This window comes from Ascidiella aspersa, chromosome 5, assembly GCF_963924565.1.
Source record: "Ascidiella aspersa chromosome 5, kaAscAspe10.2, whole genome shotgun sequence".
Taxonomy (NCBI): Eukaryota; Metazoa; Chordata; class Ascidiacea; order Phlebobranchia; family Ascidiidae; genus Ascidiella; species Ascidiella aspersa.
The window spans coordinates 24627492-24651072 of record NC_139451.1 but is presented as its reverse complement, the minus strand read 5'-3'; the positions used below and the strand labels follow the sequence as shown (position 1 = coordinate 24651072).

The 23581-nt window shown below is 38.5% G+C and overlaps 1 protein-coding gene across 1 annotated transcript in view; it reads left to right on the top strand.

Moving 5' to 3' along the window:
• Positions 1-4632: 4632 nt before the first annotated feature.
• The window catches only part of LOC146145555 (uncharacterized), a 32608-nt gene continuing 13659 nt past the window's right edge, over positions 4633-23581 (top strand). The window contains exons 1-8 of the mRNA XM_083390611.1: positions 4633-4748; positions 12586-12702; positions 14226-14357; positions 15689-16012; positions 16441-16572; positions 17052-17474; positions 21065-21133; positions 22186-22302. Coding sequence (XP_083246737.1) covers positions 4633-4748; positions 12586-12702; positions 14226-14357; positions 15689-16012; positions 16441-16572; positions 17052-17474; positions 21065-21133; positions 22186-22302 — 1430 coding nt within the window. The remainder of the gene's footprint in view (positions 4749-12585; positions 12703-14225; positions 14358-15688; positions 16013-16440; positions 16573-17051; positions 17475-21064; positions 21134-22185; positions 22303-23581) is intronic.

Here is a 23581-nt window from a genome sequence, read left to right as displayed (position 1 = left end):
AAACTGATACTTTGCAGCAGGACTGTGGAGTCGGTTTAAAATAACAGTCGGACTCCGGACAAAACAATTAACCCGATTCCAAGTCCCGAGTTCGACTCCGGCAAAATGTGCGATTTTCGTACACCTTTACAATTTACAGTTGGCTGCCTTGTTAGTTTGAAATTTTGGTAATGTCTTACTCGAGTCCCGAGTTTCGAGTCCGACTCTAGCTAAACAAACCAAATATGTCGAGTCTCGAGTCCGACTCCGAACCCTGCTTTAAAGCCGGTTGCGGAGTCGGTTTTGTACAACCCGAGTCCGACGCTGACCGAAAACATAAAAATGAGTCCCATTCCTGAGTCCTGAGTCCAACTCGAGCCAAATTTAACGATTCCGCCGAGTCCCAAATCCGAAACCGACTCTATCATCCTATGTGCTACTTATCCCCCTAAAAATAAAGCAAACATACAGTAATCCGCTTATAGGGTTGTCTTTAACTCAAAAGCACCACAATTTGGTGTTGAATGATCTTTCACCATCTGTTATTCAACCATTCCAATTTGCAGTTGCGATCTTATCGATTCCAAACTTACTGCACAAGCGCACTATAAGAGTCTATAAGAGTCTTTCTCTACTCCGTAGTCCAAAATAGTCTCGAGTCCGACTACGGCTCTACAGACCCTGCTTTAATTTGTACTGTAGATGCTGCAATATAGGCTAATAGTCGAGTCGCCAACGGCCTAATTTACGTAACATTCGTTTTTTTCTCAGTCGTCCGCTGTGTTAAGTTGTATCCTGAAAATGTATTATGCAAGTGTGTATTTTTTAAGTTCCAAAAAATTATGGTTTTACTCTAAATGGGAACAACTGTGGGTTAACGTTATTTATGTGGGCGTTTCAGCTGTAGTAATGCTTTTCGGTTCATGTAGTTCCAAACGCAGATTTTTAAGTTGTACGTCAAACGCGGATTTTTTAATTTTATGTGTTCTTGTCTTTTAGTAAAAAGCATTCTAACCATTTGGCATCCTAGTATAGGAATATCAAACCCAAACACAATAGTTACCATTTTAAACATTTTGGATATATTTTTATTGATTTTCAACACTGCTTCGTTTAACTAAACCTTCAGCCTTTATGTTCGTGGCACTTTGTTTGCGATTAGTAAAACTGTAAAATCAACCGAATTCAATTCAATTAGTGTCAAAAAGCCGTGACATTTTTCTCTAAAATAATGACCAGTGTATACGTTTAACCTTTATGTATTAAGAAACGTATTGTTGTATATCTTTTGTTTTCAGTTTAAAAATTCATACGCAATTGCGGTTGAATCGTTTTCCATTTATGCCACTGTAGCCCGCAATTAATGATTTCCTGGCTTTGTGCAGTGTGGAGAAAATGGACATATACTCTATTTATCCATTGGTGCCGTTTAATTGCGTTTACACCTGGTTTATATTGCAACGATGTCATTCATTTATTCTCGCATTGTTAATGGTGCACTAAGAGTTTGTTTCAAGGGCTCTTTTTAGTTTAAGAGAGAACTTAACATTTCAGTCCTAACATTTTCATTTCAACAAATGCAGTGAGCAAATAACGCTTATAATGGATGTTAAATGATTCAATTACATGAAACTATAAAGTTTGATCATAATATAGAGCTAAACCAAAAATGTATTTGTGCTTAAACGTGAAAATAAAATTAGGTCGGTTATAGCATAAATAGACGAAAGTGCACAAGTTTTGTTCTCAGGAAATGTGATTCGAAAACGAGTAAACAGACATGATGATAGATTACTATAAAGAGTGCTATATGAAAAAAGTATTAGTAGCAAAATATTCAATTTGAAACTTCTTTACAAAGCAAAGATAATGCAGGCCATTCGATGAAAAATAAAAAGACAGGCGACATCGAGCGTCAAGTTAAAAAAATCGATCTAAATATAACTTCATGCCAAGCAAACAATTTGTTGAAAAAGAAATGTGCCGAATATTTAACTTTCGATAGTTTTAGCAAATCGGGCATCCAGAATATTTGAGTAATTTCTGGCAAAGAAAGCAACACTATTTTTACGACTTGTAACAACAATTTAGCGTGAGCTCTGATAATTTGTATCTTAGCGCTAATGTTCTGCCTTAGTAAGAATATCTGCCTGATTCTCAAAAATACCAAAAAAGGTAATTAGCATTATTAATTATTCACACAACAACGAGCTTGCAAATAACGATAATTTACATACATTAGCAACTGAACAATCAACAACTAATCAAATAATTTTACATAACACTTTACCTATCATAAAATATATCTTCAAAACCGCATCAATACAAAAAGACAAAACGCTAACAATCTATAACATTCTCGAACAAAAACTTATCACTACTGAAACAATAACGAAACATAATCAAACCATTTTGCTTAAATTTCACAATCCTCGCGTGACCTCACATGCTATAGTCATACACAGATTCGCGAGGTAATATCGTGGTAACCGGCGCCTATGAAATGCACGAATGTTTAAAACCCATTGGGTACTGAATGTGTTAATTTAGTATTCCTTAAGTAATTACTAACGGCTAAAGATGTTGCAAGACCGCAACATGCTTCCCCCCTTTTTAGAGAGTTGATAACGCAATTCCTTGTCGGTGTTTGCCATTGTCTTGACTGTGACGAAAACGATTCCATGCGTAGCATCCGCCGATGAGAAGTAAAAATGCTGCTAGCGCCGAACTTCCGATGATTGCAACCATTAAAAGGGGTTGGCCTAAAAGTCCGGTGGCGTCATCTACTGTGTTGTCAACGACGTCCCTTACGTCGTTTAGTCCTGTGTCAAGGACGCCTTCGATTGAGTTGAGTCCTGCACCAGCATCGGCAAAAAAATCGTCATGCGAGAAGTTGAATAGGTGGCTATCCTCAGTGAAAACCAAAGGACGAAAGGTGAACGTTAGATTCATACTTGTGTTGTCGAGACGTGCGATGTCTTCTTCAAGTGTCTTAGAGATGTTTGTGTCTTGTCGGTGAAGGATCGCGCTTATTCCGGTGAAGTTCGTATCGGAAGTGTTGGAGGCTTCCATAGACTCAATTTTTGCAAGGCGAGAAAGTCTTAGAATGCCTTTTGATAAGGTGAAGGAATAAACCGAAGTGTTATCCCGGGTGAGGTTTCCAAGGGTGTGTAGTGAACGAAGGCAGGCACGGAGCAAATCACGTTCAGCGGTGGAAGTGGCGAGAGAAATTTGAGACGCCTCAAGTTGCTCACGTTGGTTTTGTAGCCCAAGGAGACGGTTTTGTTGTATTAGGCGGAGTAATTGACGGTCTTCGGAAAGTTGCATTTGTTCAAAGTTTCGCAAGTCGCGGGCGAGTGCTTCTGTCCCGTCGTGTAAATCTTCAACTGCAAAACTTGTTTGTTGTAAGGAAGAAGCCATGCTTTGGATCTGGAGTTCAGTAGCCGTGAATTTTTGGTCTATTTGTTTTTGGAGGGTATTTAGCCTAGAATTCAGTTCTGTTTTAAATTTGTGCATTTCATAGTGAATCGTTGCCTCGGAAAACAAACAAGCAATCAAAGACATAAAAAGAAAACGCTTTGTACGAAAGTGAGTCGGTCTAAAACGTACGGGAGCTACTGGAATATTACTTGCATTGCCAAAAAGGGGCAAGGGTTATTTTATGTGCTATGGCGACCCTTGGAGAACCAGTTGCTAAACGACATGAAGGGGCGCGACTTTTTTTTAGACATGCGCGGTCCGTAGCTAACGAACAGGAAAGGAAGCTTTACGGTTCGTTATTATGGTGTTATTGGGAAACCATTCTTGTGGATAAGCTAACAAAAATAAATCAAGGAGACGAGCGTTTAAATTACCCCGTTGTTGTATAGTAACAATTAATTCATTAGACGAAAAGTGAGAAAAACGAGGTTCAAATAGCGATATGTTTACAAAGATGCGAGGGGCAGTTTTTGGTTTTCGGTGAATGGTGCCAATCTGTTGGGTGGTCGACCAAAAACTGAGATAAGGCTCTGAACATCCGGGCACATTATTATCGTCGTCATGTACGCGTACATTTGTCCTATAATGACCTATCGTGCCAACAGGGATTGAAAGGCGAAGGGCACCAACACAACCTGCTGTGCTGCAAGGTTCTGCGTCATTTAAAACCTGTAATCGGGTTGTGAGATGAGTGTCACAAATATTAGGAATTACAGAGTAAACGAAATCGTCAATCGACGTATTTCTAGTTAGGTAAGAGGCAGACCCAACCGTTACTACCGCTTTTATCCGTACAAACTTTTCGAGTAAAGTTGTTAAAAACAAAGATAATAAGGTGAACGAATTAACGTAGAGAGATGGTAGTTTGTCAGCTGGCAATGAATATCGAAATTTTACCCAGGTGTTACGTAATGATGGTACGCGTATTTCATTAGTTCCTATGCAAAGAGTTACTTGTCGTTCCACACGGGTGCAAGTGCATTCCTTTGCATACTCGTGTGGAGTGATATGCCTGATCACGCGGAATCGTGCGCAATTCATTTTGCGACAAATCGACAGTTACATTGGTGCGCGTCAAACGTACAATGCGGAAAGGACCTTCCCTTACAGGTGCTATTTTATTTCCGCGCGAACGAACAGGCAAAAAGGCATGAGTGGCGTCTTCCCAACGAGATGGGGCAGCGTCACTTACAGATTTCTGAGGCAGTCGACTATGTATCAGACCCGGAGCACTTCCAGTGTGCTCAGGAGGAAAACTGGACAAAAGCGGTGCAGTCACATGAACAGGAGTGCGTGGCGTTATTCCAAAAAGGGACTGAAAAGATGAAGTGTTCATTTGTTCGCGCCACATAGAATTTATGGAAAGTTGTAACCACGCTAGATATTGTAACCACGCTTCTTTATACGGCTGAGCAGAAATTAGATCACGTAGAGAGCGATGCATGCGTTCAATTTTTCCATTTGCGCGGGGGTTGTAAGGTGTACACAAACGATGTTCGATATTGCTATCAGAGCAGAAAGAACGAAATTCATTTGACCGGAAGTTGGGGCCATTGTCAGACACTAGAACTTCAGGCGCGGAAAAATAGGCGAGCCAGAATTTGCGAAATGCATCGATGATTTGACTGGCGGTTTCATGTAAAGGGGGCGCAAGAACTACATAAGAACTGTCGCGGTCGATCATTGTGAGAAGTTTGGTATAGGAAGGGTTGGTAGTTGATGGAGGTAATGCAAAAACGTCCATATGAACAGTGCGCAATCTTCCACTTGGATATTGAAATGGTTTTAACGGTACCTCTTCTAAGCGTTTCGGACGGTTTTTTATGCAAACCTGACAATCGTTAGACCAACGCAATATGTTTTTGCGAAAATGGGGACCATGATAAATCTGTCGCAAAGCATTCCAAGTTATGCTCGGGCCGTGATGGGTATAGCCATGATACGAATCAAACACAAAACGCTGTGAAGGTTCTGTAGGTAACAAAACACGGTCAAGTAAACCTGGCTCGTCGCACATTATCAACGGCCCTTTAGGTAGATCAGTTATTTGAGACGGTTTGACGTGGCGTTTAGCACATTGGTTGCTTTTGCATTGACAGAATGCTTCTAGTTGTAGATTATGCAAGCGGTTTATAGACAGAGAGGGGGGAAACTGGGTTTTTGCAAAGTATAAAAATGTCTTCTGAGATGCGTTAGACGTGTTGCAGCCCTCACGACTGAAATAATCAGCAATTATGTTGTCACACCCTTTTACATGCTTTATTTCAAAACTGAATTCAAGGATTTGACCTAACCAGTCCCGCTGACAATCCTTTAAGAGGCGTGTTGCCTCCTTGTAGAGCCTTCATTAAGGGGGCGTGATCGGTATGGATTATGAAAGTGTTGGACTCAAGGTACGTTCGAAAATATTGCAAACCTAAACGTAAGGCAAGCAGTTCGCGTACGAATGTCGAATAGCGCTGTTGAGCAGAGTTAAAAGCGCGACTGAAATACCCCAGCGGTTCAATTTTGTTTGTTGCGGACAATTGAAAAAGAACTGCTCCTGCTGCAAGGCCAGATGCATCAGTTGCAATTTGCAAAAGGCGGCTTGGGTCATAAGAACGCAGGGTCGCTGAATTTAACATGGCTTCACGTGTCAAGAGGAACGCTTCTAAAAGTTCGCGTGTCCACTGAATCATTGTTTTAGATGATTCCTTCGCGCTGACATTCTTGCCGATTTGATCTAGTGAAACTGTTAATTCTGCTAAGTGAGGAACGTGACGTTTTTCATATCGCACCACACCAAGCCATTTGCGTAAATCGTTTATCGTGCGCGGCAAAGGTTGGTCATTTAAACCCTGTAGTCGTGAAAGCAGCGGCTGTTCACCTTCAGCAGAAACGATGTGGCCCAAAAAGGTTACGCGATCTTTTCCAAAATTGCATTTGTCCTTGTTTACAGTCAAATTGTAATGGGATAACATCTTAAAGGTTAAATCGATTAAAATTAAATGTTCTTCTTCGGTTGCCGTCGAAATTAATATGTCATCTATATAGGTTTTTACAACTTCCGCGACGGGTTGCATGCCCTGATTGGTGCGCCATTCATTATAGTTAGTTAATATTTCTTTAGCTATAACGTCCATATTTGCTTGATAAACTCCGGCCGCATTTCTAATGCCCATCGGAGATCGTGACCAGGCCATCGTCCCGAACTCAGTGGCAAGGCCAAGGTAATTACGAGACTCTGGACTCACCGGAACGTGGTGAAAAGCCTTACATAAATCAATTGAAGAAAAAAACTTTTTACCTTGGATGTACTTCGACACAGAATCCATTCTCGGCAAATTGTAATCGTCTGTCGTCATCAAAGAGTTTAACTTTTTAAAATCAACCACCACTCGAAATCCACTTGGCTTTTTTTTTACTAAGAAAACCGGATGACGATTTATTGGATCAATCAATTATTGGATCAATTTTATTTGGTGAAATCAAAGTCTTCGCAGGCGTTTCAACTTTAGTTCGAGGCTGTTGAGAGTTAGCAATTCTGCAGGCCTGATCATACGAAATGTTGTTATTAGAAAGTCCTTTGTCAGCTGAGCGCAAAATTGTTAATACGTGGGCCGCTTCCTGGTGCGTGCCATGTATTGCCAGACTGCTTTCCGGCAATAGATCATATTTCATTATATCAGGCAACCCTATTATGTTGCATGGCGTGCAATCTAAAACTTCAAACTGCAAACTGCGTGATTGGCCTGAAATATTTATTGATAGATTTACTTTTCCTTGGGAAGCAATTGGAGCAATCGACCCATTTAATGTGTTAAATGTCGAATTAGATTGTAGTACTTCACTCGTAGAACCTAATGCAGAAGAATGTACGATATTGGAAGATGCACCCGTGTCCAATAAAAATGGTTGGCAAGTGACCTCATCAGTTACAAATAAATGCAGATTAGTACTGTTAACAGATGCTAAAATAGGATAGTCATTAGGTAAAAACACTGCCTGGGGGCTTAAAGCTGGCAAGGACTTGGCAGCACCCGAAATTTGTTTTTTTGAAAGCGATTAGAATTGGCACGGAAAGCCTGTGGTGGCGTTGCATGTCGGGTGGAATGGTAAAAATCGTTCCTACCTCTATCATTGCGGTCCTGTTGCGGATAATTGCACCTGTCATTTCCACGAAATTGAGTCCAGGGCATTCTGAAGTTTCGTCCTCGAAGACATTTTGGAATGGAAGGGTCAATCGAAGCAAGATTTGCCGATGGGTCACGTGTTACCTTCCAGCCCTTTTTGTGCATAATCCTTGTTATGTCACAGTCAGGTGCTAAATGGCCATGTTCCGAGCAAATGTGAAAGACCGAATACTTATGGATCTCTTGCTGCTCCTGTGAAGATGGAAGACATATTTTATTATTTAGTGGTTGCTCGTTTTCCGATTTTTGTAGTATTAAAGCACGCAATTCACTCATATCACTAGTTATAGAATCTAAGTCAAAAGGTTTTGTTGGATTAGAAACAGGCATATTGTCAGTCGGATGGCTATACATTACTAGATCCGTAGGCTTGTCCGTTGTTTTTGCCTGTGAGATATTATGCAAGCGACTTAATATCTTCCGAGTTTCAAACCAAGATTTTCCTTCGATCTGTAAAGCAATAGTGGTTGGTAATTTTTGTAACAAAATTTCCTGAAATAATAGTATATGAGGATCATCGGTCGCCCGTCCATCCAATACCAAACCTTGCTGTGCAAAAATAGTGCTGATGGCCTGCAAAGGAGAAATGAAGGTATTATCTAATTTAATGCTCTCAAGTTGTTTTCTAAGCCCCTGCATTGTGGCCAATTTAGTTTTAGTGTATGTTTCTTTTATGTATACTCCCAAGATTCTTAGTTTCTGATCAGCATTCATATTTGCATTTACGATTAAAGCTTGTAAATAATTCCTTAGGTCTGCGTGTAAATCAGTCGTTGCAAGTAGGGTCGTTAAAATGTTTTGTGTCGTCAAACCATGTTTCTGCAGATTGCTAGTATTTAATTCAAACCAAATCTTTTCCTGTCCCGGTACACAGCGTACTAATTGTGCTAAATCAACCTTTTTTCTAACCGAGTTGTCAAGGGTTAACGTCTGAGGCTCGTCACTGCTAGAAAACAAACCTCGCGGCTCAGGGATTTCACGAGAATAAATGGGTGTGTATGCAGACGAGGAAGGCAAAGTTGTATCAAAATGAGCTCTGCTTGTAGAAGGGGTTGTTGCACTATCAGGCGGATTATTTTCGGTGATTAATATTGTGTGAGCGGTATTCGCACTGCTGGTAGGCAGTTCGGGATAAATTTGGGACGTATACGGGGGTGCTGCTTCAGAAACGGTTGTTTGAATTTCCTGTAGGATAGCAGCGGTTGCTGGCCGTTTTGCTAAAGCTGACAACGCCACTGATCTAACGCGATCATCCTTTTTATCATTTTCTCTAGTTGTTTCACGTCAGTCTCCTTTTGCTTTATCGCTAACGAGTGTGCCTGATGATCTATGCGAAGTTGTTCTTTCAACTGACGTGTGTTATGTCGAGAGAGATCTAAAGCATTGAGGTGTTGAGTATTAGACAGCCGAAGTTCTAATATTTCTGCATTCAAACGGTCAATAGCTGCCAACCGCTCCTGTGCTAGCGTAGTTAAATCGTTCTCATTGGGCGATGTGCCTACAATATCGTCATTGTCACAGGTTGGCTCGACGTCCAAAATTTTATCCGTTAGGTGCGTTAAAACTTTCTTTGCTGACTGCATAATTATCAAATTTAAACAAAAATATATATATTATAATGTATTAGTACAAATATTACCTTAGCAGAACAAAAACGTCAAGTCACTCGAGGACCAATTTTACGACTTGTAACAACAATTTAGCGTGAGCTCTGATAATTTGTATCTCAGCGCTAATGTTCTGCCTTAGTAAGAATATCTGCCTGATTCTCAAAAATACCAAAAAAGGTAATTAGCATTATTAATTATTCACACAACAACGAGCTTGCAAATAACGATAATTTACATACATTAGCAACTGAACAATCAACAACTAATCAAATAATTTTACATAACACTTTACCTATCATAGAATATATCTTCAAAACCGCATCAATACAAAAAGACAAAACACTAACAATCTATAACATTCTCGAACAAAAACTTATCACTACTGAAACAATAACGAAACATAATCAAACCATTTTGCTTAAATTTCACAATCCTCGCGTGACCTCACATGCTATAGTCATACACAGATTCGCGAGGTAATATCGTGGTAACCGGCGCCTATGAAATGCACGAATGTTTAAAACCCATTGGGTACTGAATGTGTTAATTTAGTATTCCTTAAGTAATTACTAACGGCTAAAGATGTTGCAAGACCGCAACAACTATGAATACAACCGATGAGTTGGGTTTAAATCAAAATTTTAATCGGGCAACCCTGCTACGGACCGGTAACGAACTCCTTGCGGACCGGCGGTTGCCGATCACTGGTCTATAGTATACCGTAATTGAACTCTTCTTATAAAAAATGAGTTGTATATTGGGAAACAGTCGCAGCTTGTAACTTTGACGTCATCCCTGGTTGGACCAGCATTGTTTTAATCCTTCACGAAAACGTCTGGTTGTCGTTTTGGTGGAAGAAACTTGTATGAGTAAAAACACGCTTTTGTGAACGTATTGAAAGCAGCTTAGATGTAACAAGAACGGTCCATAAAAAACGACGTTGATGCAGTCTATTATATCTACCAGTCGAAAAGGCAACACAAGCTTGAAACATAAGAGGCCGCCTAATTATCTTTCGAACAATTTTAAGACACATGCGACATTCGTAGAACATCAGGTTTAGAGATAAATGGAGGACAAATGAATGTTGTTTTATGTGAGTTGACTATGTTTTACAGAGTCGGTTTAGGGTCAATTATGTACAAGAATCGTTTTTTGTTCAGCGTATTTTTGATCGGGATCGCATGCACTGCTTTGTTCATCGCGATGGAACGCAACGTGAATTCTCTGTGGCAAAAACAGCTTCCTCGACAGAAAAGACAGCCAACTCTGACAGACCATAAGCGCGGAAGTCCTGTTTACAAGTATATAACGTTTTCAATAACTCTTTGTGTCCAGCATTGTACGATTGGATAACTTATTTTGACAGATTAATTAGGGTCTTTTTTCTCTAGACAACTTTAACAAACCAAACATATTTGTCGTTAAATTGTGTCGAAAGCGAAATTCTCATGGTTAGAAAATAGAATGCTAAATATTGTTTCAAAAAGGGGTCATATTAAATTCTATCATAGTTTCAACGCGATCGATTATATAGGCAGTTTCAGAACATCTAAATGCTGAACACAATTATGTAATAAAGTATTTCTTGACCCAATGGCATTAAAATGAGCTTTAAAATGTAAGTGCTGTAAGGCAGCTTTAAATTGTTGCCAAATATTCTGCCAGAAATCTAGGATTAAAAAGTTTAGATGGGTCTATAAGGATAAGGATAATATTTTATTTGGAACGTCAAAAAACGAAAACAAAAAACGAGAATCGCCGAAATCACAATGTTTTGAAATATTTGACGTTCCCAGGAGACAGCGAAAGACCGTAAGGTTCATCGAGTCAGCTGTCTCCTGGTTTAGATTCAGTTCGAAAAAACGATAAAATTGGAATGCTAAACCGGCAAAAATGTGCTACGCTTATTTTGTGTAATGTTGCGAGCAATACCAATGTAGCATCCTAATAGTATTTCCGGCTTAACTACATAACGATGAGAACTGACAACGTCGAACACGAAAATTTCCGTTTTAAATCTGACAAATTGCTGCCAAAGTCGTGGTGCGATTTCGACGACTGTAAAGTTTCCACGAGTCTTTTGAATGCTTGAATGCGAAGTTTCGTAGAAACTAAAAAGTTCCAAACTAATAGGCCCTAATCCACTTAAAACAAATGGGCTCAAATCCACCCCGACCCCAAAGTAGGCTATGTGATTTTGAAATACATAGTTATTGAATCCTAATAAACGGCTTTTGTTGTTCAAACATTTTTTGTTTTGTTCATTTATTAGCAACAAGATATATTCACGCTTTCAGCCAGCACGTCTGATTGTCGAAACGCAAAGAAATAAAGGACTCAGGTGAGAGATTTTGTCGATTTAAGGCAGGGGTTATTAAACTTCCTAAACTTCTTTTTAACACGAACCACTAAAAATATTTCTGGTTCGCGTGGACCAGGGTCGGCATGGAATTGTTCAGAGAGGACGTCATAAATTGACAAAACAGGAAGACCTAAGAAACCTGCTAATTTGAGTCAAAAAATATATAACTGAAGTAAAGTCTAAATAAATGCAAGAAGAAGGCGGCAAACATATTAAACTTAATTTAACAGGTTTAGATATTATGCCATAGCGTTTTGTTTTCGTGTTAAAAAAAAAAAAACTAAAAAAAAAATGTATATATAGGCGCTATTAAAAATACAATATTTTGCCCTTTACTAGAGAAAGATAAAAAATGATTCTACACCATAGTCCCGCGCGAAGCCAAAATATATTTGAGCTTTTTGGTTTAAATAGACCAAGTATTTACTCTAAATGGCTACAAGATGGTTTTACTATTGATCTAAATTTTGAAAATGCTCAAACAACAAAGAAACCCAACGTATAAGGCAATTGTTATTTAGCCACATTTTGTTGTCCGGTGAGCCTCACAATATGAAAAACTATACACACATTATACACACAGTAGAGTAGAAAGTAGCTAAATCAGACATGGGGCAACTGGCAACACTGTACGGTGTTTAGAAGCCTTGCAATTAAAATTGAGACACTTACGGGCCATTGTAACTGAACTAGTGCCAAATGAAACCATGAATATACTAACTCCAGGAATGTAATACACGCGTTTCGCGTGTCAAACGCTTTAAACTTTCATGTTAAAATTGGTTCGTCATTACGTGGCGCCGTCAAAACAAATAATTACTAAAAACCTGCTGTTTTCCTGCGTTCGACCTAACTCGCAAAGTCGACAAAATAGTTTTTTCAGGCGTTATGTACGATACAATATGGTCATATTGCACCACGATATGGACAACTCTTTTTAGCAGAAAATATGCCCTTATATCTGGACTATTGTTTTTAGGAAATTGGAGCGTAAGTTGCTGGACGGTCCAGACAAAAGAACGGAATTCAATAATGTGCCGGACAACTTTAAAAAGGAACACAAGCCCAGGAATATTACCAGCAAATGGCTATTGCAGTAAGCAATTTATACTATTACGAGACGCGTACGGTGTCGAATTTTCGAATACCTTAACTTGGGTTTGGTGAATTAACCTGAGGATAGTTATGTGGATAAATAGCTTCAACATAAACATCGGTCACCGAAGCGGGTTAAAATCAGTCTTTTGTACAGCACCTGGTTGCCAAATTTGTGTTAGTTCCACCAAATTTGGTGTTGGTAAGTTCGTAAGTTGGGCAGGATTAATATACATTTAACGAGTTCAGCCTATGGGTATAGCAATTCACACCTCCAGTGTTTGTAATCTATGAGTCGCGACCCCAAATTGGGTCGCCGTGGTATTTGTTTGGTCGCCGACTGCAGTAGTTCACATGATTAGAATAATTGAAATTGGTTCTGAGCAGGACATCGTTTAATTTTTCTAAATTTACGAAAACTACGAAAGCAATAGAAAAACATGGATTATGTTAACTAAATTTAAACTTTCTTGTTCGATTATAAAAAGTTCAGTGAAGATGATTGGACTATTGATGTACTTAAAAAGGGTTGAGAAACCCTAACTTAACCATATGTGGAGTGTCGTTTTGCCGCCGTCTTTAAATAGGAAGGCGCGACACTATCGGGCGATATCACTGTCAGCTGAATCCTCATGAAAGTGCGACAATAATTCAACAAAATTTTAAGTTCCGAATTAATTAACCTGAAATTATTCGCACATATTAAACTATCGTTAGCTTGAAGCATGTACTTCGGAAGTCGCCCATTTTTATATTATGCAAGTCCTCAAATGAACGCGAATAAGTTCTTTAGAAATTAGGGTCAGAAGTGGTTCTTTTTTCTACCGTGCCCCCTTTGGTAATTGTCATGTTCCTTGCGTCCCCGTACATATAAAATAAATATCATACTAAAAGCAATTCCGTATTTTGCGATTACATATCACCAAGATAACAGTAAAATACAAAATATTAACTCTTAATCGCGCGACAAAAAATTTCCTTTATTTGGTTTGATTAGGGTAACCTTTTATATAGGAGACCAGACGTAATGGGCACACAAAAAATTGCTCGAGCTCGCTGTGTTGGTTTTTGTCGAGCTCATTTGGACAAACAAGTTGCGAAGATATTGACTCCACAGGAGTAAGGCTGCACAGAAACAAACCACATAAAAATCAAGAACCACTGGACTAGAGCGTTTATCGAGTGAATCCTCACAAGTAGGCCTAGTTTCTCTTCATGCTAAAGTTTTACGAGACGAAGGATCAGCTGTCCGTGGCCTTGTAATTTATATGAATATAATAGGTAATTTAATATAATGTAACTAATTTACTGTCGAAGCACATGGACTTGCGGTGCTCGTAAGTTGTCGATTTCTTTAAATAAAAATATGTTTACGAAAGGTTGGGGTGACCAGTAAAATGGATTTTCAAAGCTACGAAAAGTGCGCTTACTAAACTTGCGCATGTATAATGCAAGTTTATGTTTTGCGGATCTATCACCGTGTCTGTGTCTAACATATTATTGTTGTTTTGATCTCATGTGCAGACCGAATGCTTTCGACTTCAGTAAAGGGAAAATATTCATGCTGATCATCGTGAAAACGGCTGTGCATTCGAGGGAGCGAAGAAACAACGTTAGACAGTCGTGGGGCGCTGTAGCAAAAATTAACAACAGAAGGTAAGAGGTGTGAGCTAAATGAAGATTTTAACATCTGTGCTAATTAACACCTTGCTGGTTAGGAAGCTGCATCGGCCAAGAACCATTGGGCGCTTTGGGGTAACCACATGCATTGTATCATCCTGGCATCGTGATTGCTAAACTAACGCATTTGTAGACCGCCCTGACAAATGTCATGGGTTTGTGCCTTCGATATGATTTTTGCTTATCTGACAACATAAATTTTAATAAATGCAGGTTGCCATTTTTGACGGTATATCAGGTGCCAGTTTATATGCTTCAGGTGTACGAAATTGAAGTGATTTCTAACGAGCACTGGTGTACAAAAGCTCCAATTTCACAACTCTTGACCAAACTACCAGAACTATATAGCGTTCGATGTAATTTTAGTAGACACTATAAAATGTACTCTTCGTATAACCTGCTTTCAAAACACTGGTTTAAAGTAGCTTACTTTGGTTGAGGTGCTATTACCCCATCGCAGGCAAGTCTTATTTTGTAAACACCTTGCTGATATATCACACGAGGTGGTAAGATCAAAGCTATATACATATTAATAGGGATTCCCTGTATTTGTCATTTTATTCCGATACCGAATTCCCGATATTTATCATAAAAATCATTGCGATCTGATTCGATACCAAATTAAATTAAGTATTGTTTTAGGTTATTAGACCGAAATTTATCGTTAATAAGTTTATTTACTTATAAATAAGTTTCTACCCAAACATTTTTTTGTAAACTTATCTTTCGGATTTCCCCCATTGAATAGCAAATCACGTCTGAGATTCCTAGATAAATTTTATATCGCATCGGTCCTTTACCACCCTATATCGGATACCGCAGACTTCCAAATAATTCTAGTTTTTAAATTCATTGAATTAGAGCAAATGCGGCTAATTCTATTTCTAATCTAATTTGTGAAATTCTAGTTCTAATCTAATTCAGATTTCACCAAAAATCCTACTTTGTTCAACGGCATTTTTAGTCTCTTAGTTAAAACACAGAATTTCAATTTAAACACTTTGGTTTGAACGACATTTATGTAATTTTTACTGTCTAAAAACCATAAAAAATTGCACACAAACACTTATTATTCACGTTCTTATAAGAATAAATTACCATTAAATCAAATTCTAGTTGAAAATTATTTTTTTAGGAATTTCAGTAAATGCTTTAATTTTAATTCTAATCTAAGTTTAAAAAGCTAAAATAAATCTAGTTGCCCAAGTCTGCCACATAGTATTGGATGAATACTAATAGTACACCTTGGTATCGGGCATTGGCTTCCGATTAACTTAACGATTTTCATGTTGTTTAAATTTGTGCAGGTTTGTCACATTGTTCCTTGTGGGAAGAGTAGAAAACAAAACACTACAGGCTTCAATAGAAGCGGAAAACAAAGAATACGGCGACATTCTCCAATGTGACATCAATGATGACTACGCCACCTTGCCCGACAAAGTGTTGGCAGCCTACCAATGGGTCACCTACGTCACTGGTGATGTCAGCGATTACTACGCGTTTACGGACGACGATTGCGTCATCAATATGGCGCTGACGTACGATTACTTCACAACCAATCAGCGGAAGTTCGTCAAAGACGGAACGATGCACTGTCCATTCATGTACAGCGCACAAATTGGACCTGCAAGGTAGAGTTCCGTTTCTCTAACGCTATTTTACAAGAATTATAAACAAATAAATTACGATAACAACAAAAAAATAAACTGTGTTCACGGGGTTTAGGGTTGAAGTCAATTTTTTCGCCACCGCTTATTACAGTGGAGCATTTCCTAAAACTATAAGCTGCTAGAAACCCCCTGTCTTAAATCATTGGGGCAATAAATATGTAATACAATTTCAAGTATAAAGTTTATCTTAATGTAGAGGTTTAAGTAAGCAAGACATTTAAATTTCAAAAAGGTTTTCTTAAACATAACCGCCTGATTCCATTATTTTGAAGACAAATATGTGTATTTGGATTTGTCCTACTAATTTCAACGTTTACACTTTAGCCGTGACTGCAATACACCTGTTTTAGTCTTTCAGAATCTTTTTAACTTTAAAGCTTTCTTTACAGAGAGGGGAAGTACTCTCTCTCGAAGGAAACCTACTCATTCGGGCATCTGGCTCCGTTTTGTCACGGAGGTTTTATCGTGATGATGTTCCCCATGTTGAGCGACATCTATCGGCAAGCTCAAATCACTCCAAGGTAACACTAGAGGGACACGGCCGGGTTACAACCTAGCTTAAAAAATTGCATTTTCTAAATGGTTTGATCAGTCGCTTATAGCTAACGTATCGATGCTTCACGATCGTAATATAAAACATAGGAGTATTTTGTTCATTTATTTAAAACATGATGCCAGTACATTTTGTTTTCTGAACATAATAATAAAATAAAGCTTGTCACAGTTTGGAGGTTAGCGATAACAAAAGGCCCACCAATTGATTTGCGAAATTGCCGTATTAATTTTTGTGTGAATTAACAGCGCGGTCTATCAGATAATTGTAAATTTTTGCTTCAAACCCATTTTTGTAACGCTTGCGTTTGGTTGTCGACAGAACGTTAAATCAGATGTAATTCTCATAGATTAAAACTTTAGTTTAGGGGGTCGCTCTTAAATAACCAATCAAAAAACGAAAACAACAAGTTAAACAAAAAAAATTGATTGACTGTTTGATCGACAGGTACGACATGCATTTGGAGGACGTGTTCATTACCAGAATCCTGCGAACGAAACTGGGCAAGAACACGACCAACATAAAGTTGGTGTACGACGACAACGTGTACCCGAGCACGCTGCACTACATGGGCCCGTTCGTGTGGCACATCGGCTCCAACAAGGAGGCCTTTTTTCAGGCTTGGCACATAGTCTACGACCTGATGGATCGCGCGACGGGCAACGGTAAAATCATCCACCGCGGTTTCTGGCCCGGTTCCGAGAATTTCGCCGCACAAATCACGGACGCCGCTCTTGTGCCGGCCAACGATTCGAATCGGGTCGAACTGTTTCTAAACAACTTCGGCTACTTGATAGAGCTCGAGGAAAGCGGTTATGGGTTCGATTACGTCCCACGAAAAGACCGCATCGTTCTGCCGACTTCACGCCTGTATTATATAATCGGTTTCTGTTCGCTGCTCAGCGCTGCGCTGGTGATGTGCACCGAAAGGTGTCGGAAAGGAGGACTGGCTTAGAAACTGATACTTTGCAGAAGGACTGTGGAGTCGGTTTAAAATAACAGTCGGACTCCGGACAAAACATTTAACCCGATTCCTCAACGCTATGCTTTAAAGCAGGGTTGCTGAGTCGGAATCGGGACCCGATGGATTCGGTTTGTTTTGCTTTAATCGCGGGACTCGGGACTCGAGTAAGACTACAAAAAACTGGTGTCGAGTCCGACGTACGCATTACCAATTTCGAAACTGGTAAGGCAACCAACTATAAATTGTAAAAGTGTAATAGCAAATGGTGTAATATTTCCCCACCGTGTACTATGGGTGGAACAGTTATGTGACACCTATGAGTGGATTACTGAATATCTTTGTGATTTAAAGCCGGGCTTTCGGGGTTGAACACACTTGAATCCCACTTCGGCCGAAAAATAGAATCGAAGTAACCAAATTTACCGATTCAGATGAGTCCCGAATCCGAAACCGACTCTATAGTCCTATATGCAACACATCTACCTAAACATAAGCTGGACGTACATCAATAAGGTGGACGTACATCAATAAGGTGGACGTACATCAATGTCTTTAACTGAAAAGCACCACAATATGGTGTTGAATGATCTTTCACCACATGTTATTCAACCATTCCAATTTGCAGTTGCGATCTTATCGTTTCCAAACTTACCGCGCTAGCGCACTATAAGAGTCTTTCTCTACTCCGCAGTCCAAAATAGTCTCGAGTCCGACTACGGCTCTACAGACCCTGCTTTAATTTGTACTGTAGATGCTGCAATATAGGCTAATAGTCGAGTCGCCAACGGCCTAATTCACGTAACATTCGTTTTTTCTAAGTCGTCCGCTGTGTTAAGTTATATCCTGAAAATGTATTATGCAAGTGTGTACTTTTTAAGTTCCAAAAAATTAATGTGTTCTTGTCTTTTAGTAAAAAGCGTTCTAACCATTTGACATCCTAGTATAGGAATATCAAAGCTCAAACACAATAGTTACCATTTTAAACATTTTGGATATATTTTTATTGATTTTCAACACTGCTTCGTCTAACTAAACCTTGATCCATTATGTTCGTGGCACTTTGTTTGCGATTAGTAAAACTGTAAAATCAACCGAATTCAATTCAATTAGTATCAAAACGCCGTGATATTTTCCTATAAAATAATGACCAGTGTAAACGCTTAATCTTTATGTATTAAGAATCGTATTGTTGTATATCTTTTGTTTTCAGTTTAACAATTCATACGTAATTGCGAATGAACCGTCAGATTGTATTTTTGCCACTGTAGCCCGTAATTAATGATTTCCTGGCTTTGTGCAGTTTGGAGGAAGTGGACATATGCTCTGTTTATGCATTGGTGCCGATTAATTGCGTTTACACCTGGTTTATATTGGAATGATGTCATTCATTTATTTCCGCATTGTTAATGGTGCACTAAGAGAGTTTGTTTGAAGGGCTCTTTTTAGTTTAAGAGAGAACTTAACATTTCAGTCCTAACATTTTCATTTCAGTACATGCAGTGAGCAAATAACGCTTATAATGGATGTTAAATGATTCAATTACATGAAACTATAAAGTTTGATCATAATATAGAGCTAAACCAAAAATGTATTTGTGCTTAAACGTGAAAATAAAATTAGGTCGGGTTATAGCATAAATAGACGAAAGTGCACAAGTTTTGTTCTCAGGAAATGTGATTCGAAAACGAGTAAACAGACATGATGATAGATTACTATAAAGAGTGCTATATGAAAAAAGTATTAGTAGCAAAATATTCAATTTGAAACTTCTTTACAAAGCAAAGATAATGCAGGCAATTCGATGAAAAATAAAAAGACAGGCGACATCGAGCATCAAGTTAAAAAAAATCGATCTAAATATAACTTCATGCCAAGCAAACAATTTATTGAAAAATAAATGTGCCGAATATTTAACTTTCGATAGTTTTAGCAAATCGGGCATCCAGAATATTTGAGTAATTTCTCGCAAAGAAAGCAACACTATGAATACAACCGATGAGTTGGGTTTAAATCAAAATTTTAATCGGGCAACCCTGCTACGGACCGGTAACGAACTCCTTGCAGACCGGCGGTTGCCGATCACTGGTCTATAGTATACCGTAATTGAACTCTTCTTATAAAAAATGAGTTGTATATTGGGAAACAGTCGCAGCTTGTAACTTTGACGTCATCCCTGGTTGGACCAGCATTGTTTTAATCCTTCACGAAAACGTCTGGTTGTCGTTTTGGTGGAAGAAACTTGTATGAGTAAAAACACGCTTTTGTGAACGTATTGAAAGCAGCTTAGATGTAACAAGAACGGTCCATAAAAAACGACGTTTATGCAGTCTATTATATCTACCAGTCGAAAAGGCAACATAAGCTTGAAACATAAGAGGCCGCCTAATTATCTTTCGAACAATTTTAAGACAGATGCGACATTCGTAGAACCTATGCGACATTCGTAGAACATCAGGTTTAGAGATAAATCGAGGACAAATGAATGTTGTTTTATGTGAGTTGACTATGTTTTACAGAGTCGGTTTAGGGTCAATTATGTACAAGAATCGTTTTTTGTTCAGCGTATTTTTGATCGGGATCGCATGCACTGCTTTGTTCATCGCGATGGAATGCAACGTGAATTCTCTGTGGCAAAAACAGCTTCCTCGACAGAAAATACAGCCAACTGTTATAGACCATAAGCGCGGAAGTCCTGTTTACAAGTACATAACATTTTCAATAACTCTTTGTGTCCAGCATTGTACGATTGGATAACTTATTTTGACAGATTAATTAGGGTCTTTTTTCTCTAGACAACTTTAACAAACCAAACATATTTGTCGTTAAATTGTGTCGAAAGCGAAATTCTCATGGTTAGAAAATAGAATGCTAAATATTGTTTCAAAAAGGGGTCATACTAAATTCTATACTAGTTTCAACGCGATCGATTATATAGGCAGTTTCAGAACATCTAAATGCTGAACACAATTATGTAATAAAGTATTTCTTGACCCAATGGCATTAAAATGAGCTTTAAAATGTAAGTGCTGTAAGGCAGCTTTAAATTGTTGCCAAATATTCTGCCAGAAATCTAGGCTTAAAAAGTTTAGATGGGTCTATGACCGGCAAAAATGTGCTACGCTTATTTTGTGTAATGTTGCGAGCAATACCAGCAATACCAATGTAGCATCCTAATAGTATTTCCGGCTTAACTACATAACGATGAGAACTGACAACGTCGAACACGAAAATTTCCGTTTTAAATCTGACAAATTGCTGCCAAAGTCGTGGTGCGATTTCGACGACTGTAAAGTTTCCACGAGTCTTTTGAATGCTTGAATGCGAAGTTTCGTACAAACTAAAAAGTTCCAAACTAATAGGCCCTAATCCACTTAAAACAAATGGGCTCAATCCACCCGACCCCAAAGTAGGCTATGTGATTTTGAAATACATAGTTATTGAATCCTAATAAACGGCTTTTGTTGTTCAAACGTTTTTTGTTTTGTTTATTTATTAGCAACAAGATATATTCACACATTCAGCCAGCACGTCTGATTGTCGAAACGCAAAGAAATAAAGGACTCAGGTGAGAGATTTTGTCGATTTAAGGCAGCGGTTATTAAACTTCCTAAACTTCTTTTTAACCCGAACCACTAAAAATATTTCTGGTTCGCGTGGACCACGGTCGGCATGAAATTGTTCAGAGAGGACGTCATAAATTGACAAAACAGGAAGACCTAAGAAACCTGCTAATTTGAGTCAAAAAATATATATAACTGAAGTAAAGTCTAAATAAATGCAAGAAGAAGGCGGCAAACATATTAAACTTAATTTAACAGGTTTAGATATTATGCCATAGCGTTTTGTTTTCGTGTTTAAAAAAAACAAATTAAAAAAAAACAAATGTATATATAGGCCCTATTAAAAATACAATATTTTGCCCTTTACTAGAGAAAGATAAAAAATGATTGTACACCATAGTCCCGGGCGAAGCCAAAATATATTTGAGCTTTTTGGTTTAAATAGACCAAGTATTTACTCTAAATGGCTACAAGATTGTTTTACTATTGATCTAAATTTTGAAAATGCTCAAACAACAAAGGAAACCCAACGTATAAGGCAATTGTTATTTAGCCACATTTTGTTGTCCGGTGAGCCTCACAATATGAAAAACTGACAGTAGAGTAGAAAGTAGCTAAATCAGACATGGGGCAACTGGCAACACTGTACGGTGTTTAGAAGCCTTGCAATTAAAATTGAGACACTTACGGGCCATTGTAACTGAACAAGAATATATGCAACAGGTAACATTTTTTGTCGCACCAGAACAATCAAACTCAAACCGCTTTTAGTGCCAAATGAAACCATGAATATACTAACTCCAGGAATGTAATACACGCGTTTCGCGTGTCAAACGCTTTAAACTTTCATGTTAAAATTGGTTCGTCATTAAGTGGCGCCGTCAAAACAAATAATTACTAAAAACCTGCTGTTTTCCTGCGTTCGACTTAACTCGCAAAGTCGACAAAATAGTTTTGTCAGGCGTTATGTACGATACAATATGGTCATATTGCACCACGATATGGACAACTCTTTTTAGCAGAAAAGATGCCCTTATATCTGAACTATTGTTTTTAGGAAATTGGAGCGTAAGTTGCTGGACGGTCCAGACAAAAGAACGGAATTCAATAATGTGCCGGACAACTTTAAAAAGGAACACAAGCCCAGGAATATTACCAGCAAATGGCTGTTGCAGTAAGCAATTTATACTATTACCAGACGCGTACGGTGTCGAATTTTCGAATACCTTAACTTGACTTTGTTGAATTAACCTGAGATAGGTAAGTCATGTTGAAAAATAACTTCAACATAAACATCGGTCACCGGAACGGATTAAAATCAGTCTTTTTTGAAACACCGGGTTTCCAAATTTGTGTTAGTTCCACCAAATTTGGTGTTGGTGACTTCGTAAGTTGGGCAGGTTAATATACATTTAGCGCGTGTAGCCGGTGGGATAGTTCAATTCGCACCTCCAGTGTTTTTAATCTATGGGTCGCCACCCCAAATTGGGTCGCCGTTGTATTTGTTTGGTCGCCGACTGCAGTAGTTCACCTGATTAGAATTATTGAAATTGGTTCTGAGCAGGACTTCGTTTAATTTTTTTAAATTTAGGAAAACTACGAAAGCAATAGAAAGACATGGATTATGTTAACTAAATTTAAACTTAAAAATGTTATTTTCTTGTCTTGTTCGCTTATAAAAAGTTCAGTGAAGATAATTGGACTACTGTTGTACTTACGCTTAGTATTAGGGTGGCCGCTTAAAAGGGTTGAGAAACACTGACTTAACCATATGTGGAGTGTCGTTTTACCGCCGTATTATAATAGGAAGGCGCGACACTATTGGGCGATATCACTGTCAGCTGCATCCTCATGAAAGTGCGACATCAATTAACAAGATTTTAAGTTCCGAATTAATTAACCTGAAGCTAATACGCACATATTAACCTATCGTTAACTATGTACTTCGGAAATCGCTAATAAGTTGTTTAGAAATTAGGGTCAGAAGTGGTTCTTTTTTCTACCGTGCCCCCTTTGGAAATTGTCATGTTCCTTGCGTCCCCGTTCATATAAAATAAATATCATACTAAAAGCAATTCCGTATTTGGCGATTTCATATCACCAAGATAACAGAAAAATACAAAAAATTAACTCTTAATCGCGCGACGAAAAATTGCCTTTATTTGGTTTGAATAGGGTAAACTTTTATGTAGGAGACCTTACGTAAAGGGAACACAAAAAAAATTGCTCGAGCTCGATGTGTTGGTTTTTGTCGAGCTCATTTGGACAAACATGTCGTGAAGATATTGAAACCACTGTTGTAAGGCTGCACATAAACCATATAAAAATCAAGAACCGCTGGACTAGAGCGTTTATCGAGTGAATCCTCACAAGTATAGTTTATCTTCACGCTAAAATTGTACACGACGAAGGGTCAGCTGTCCATGGCCTTGCAGTTTATATTAATATAATAG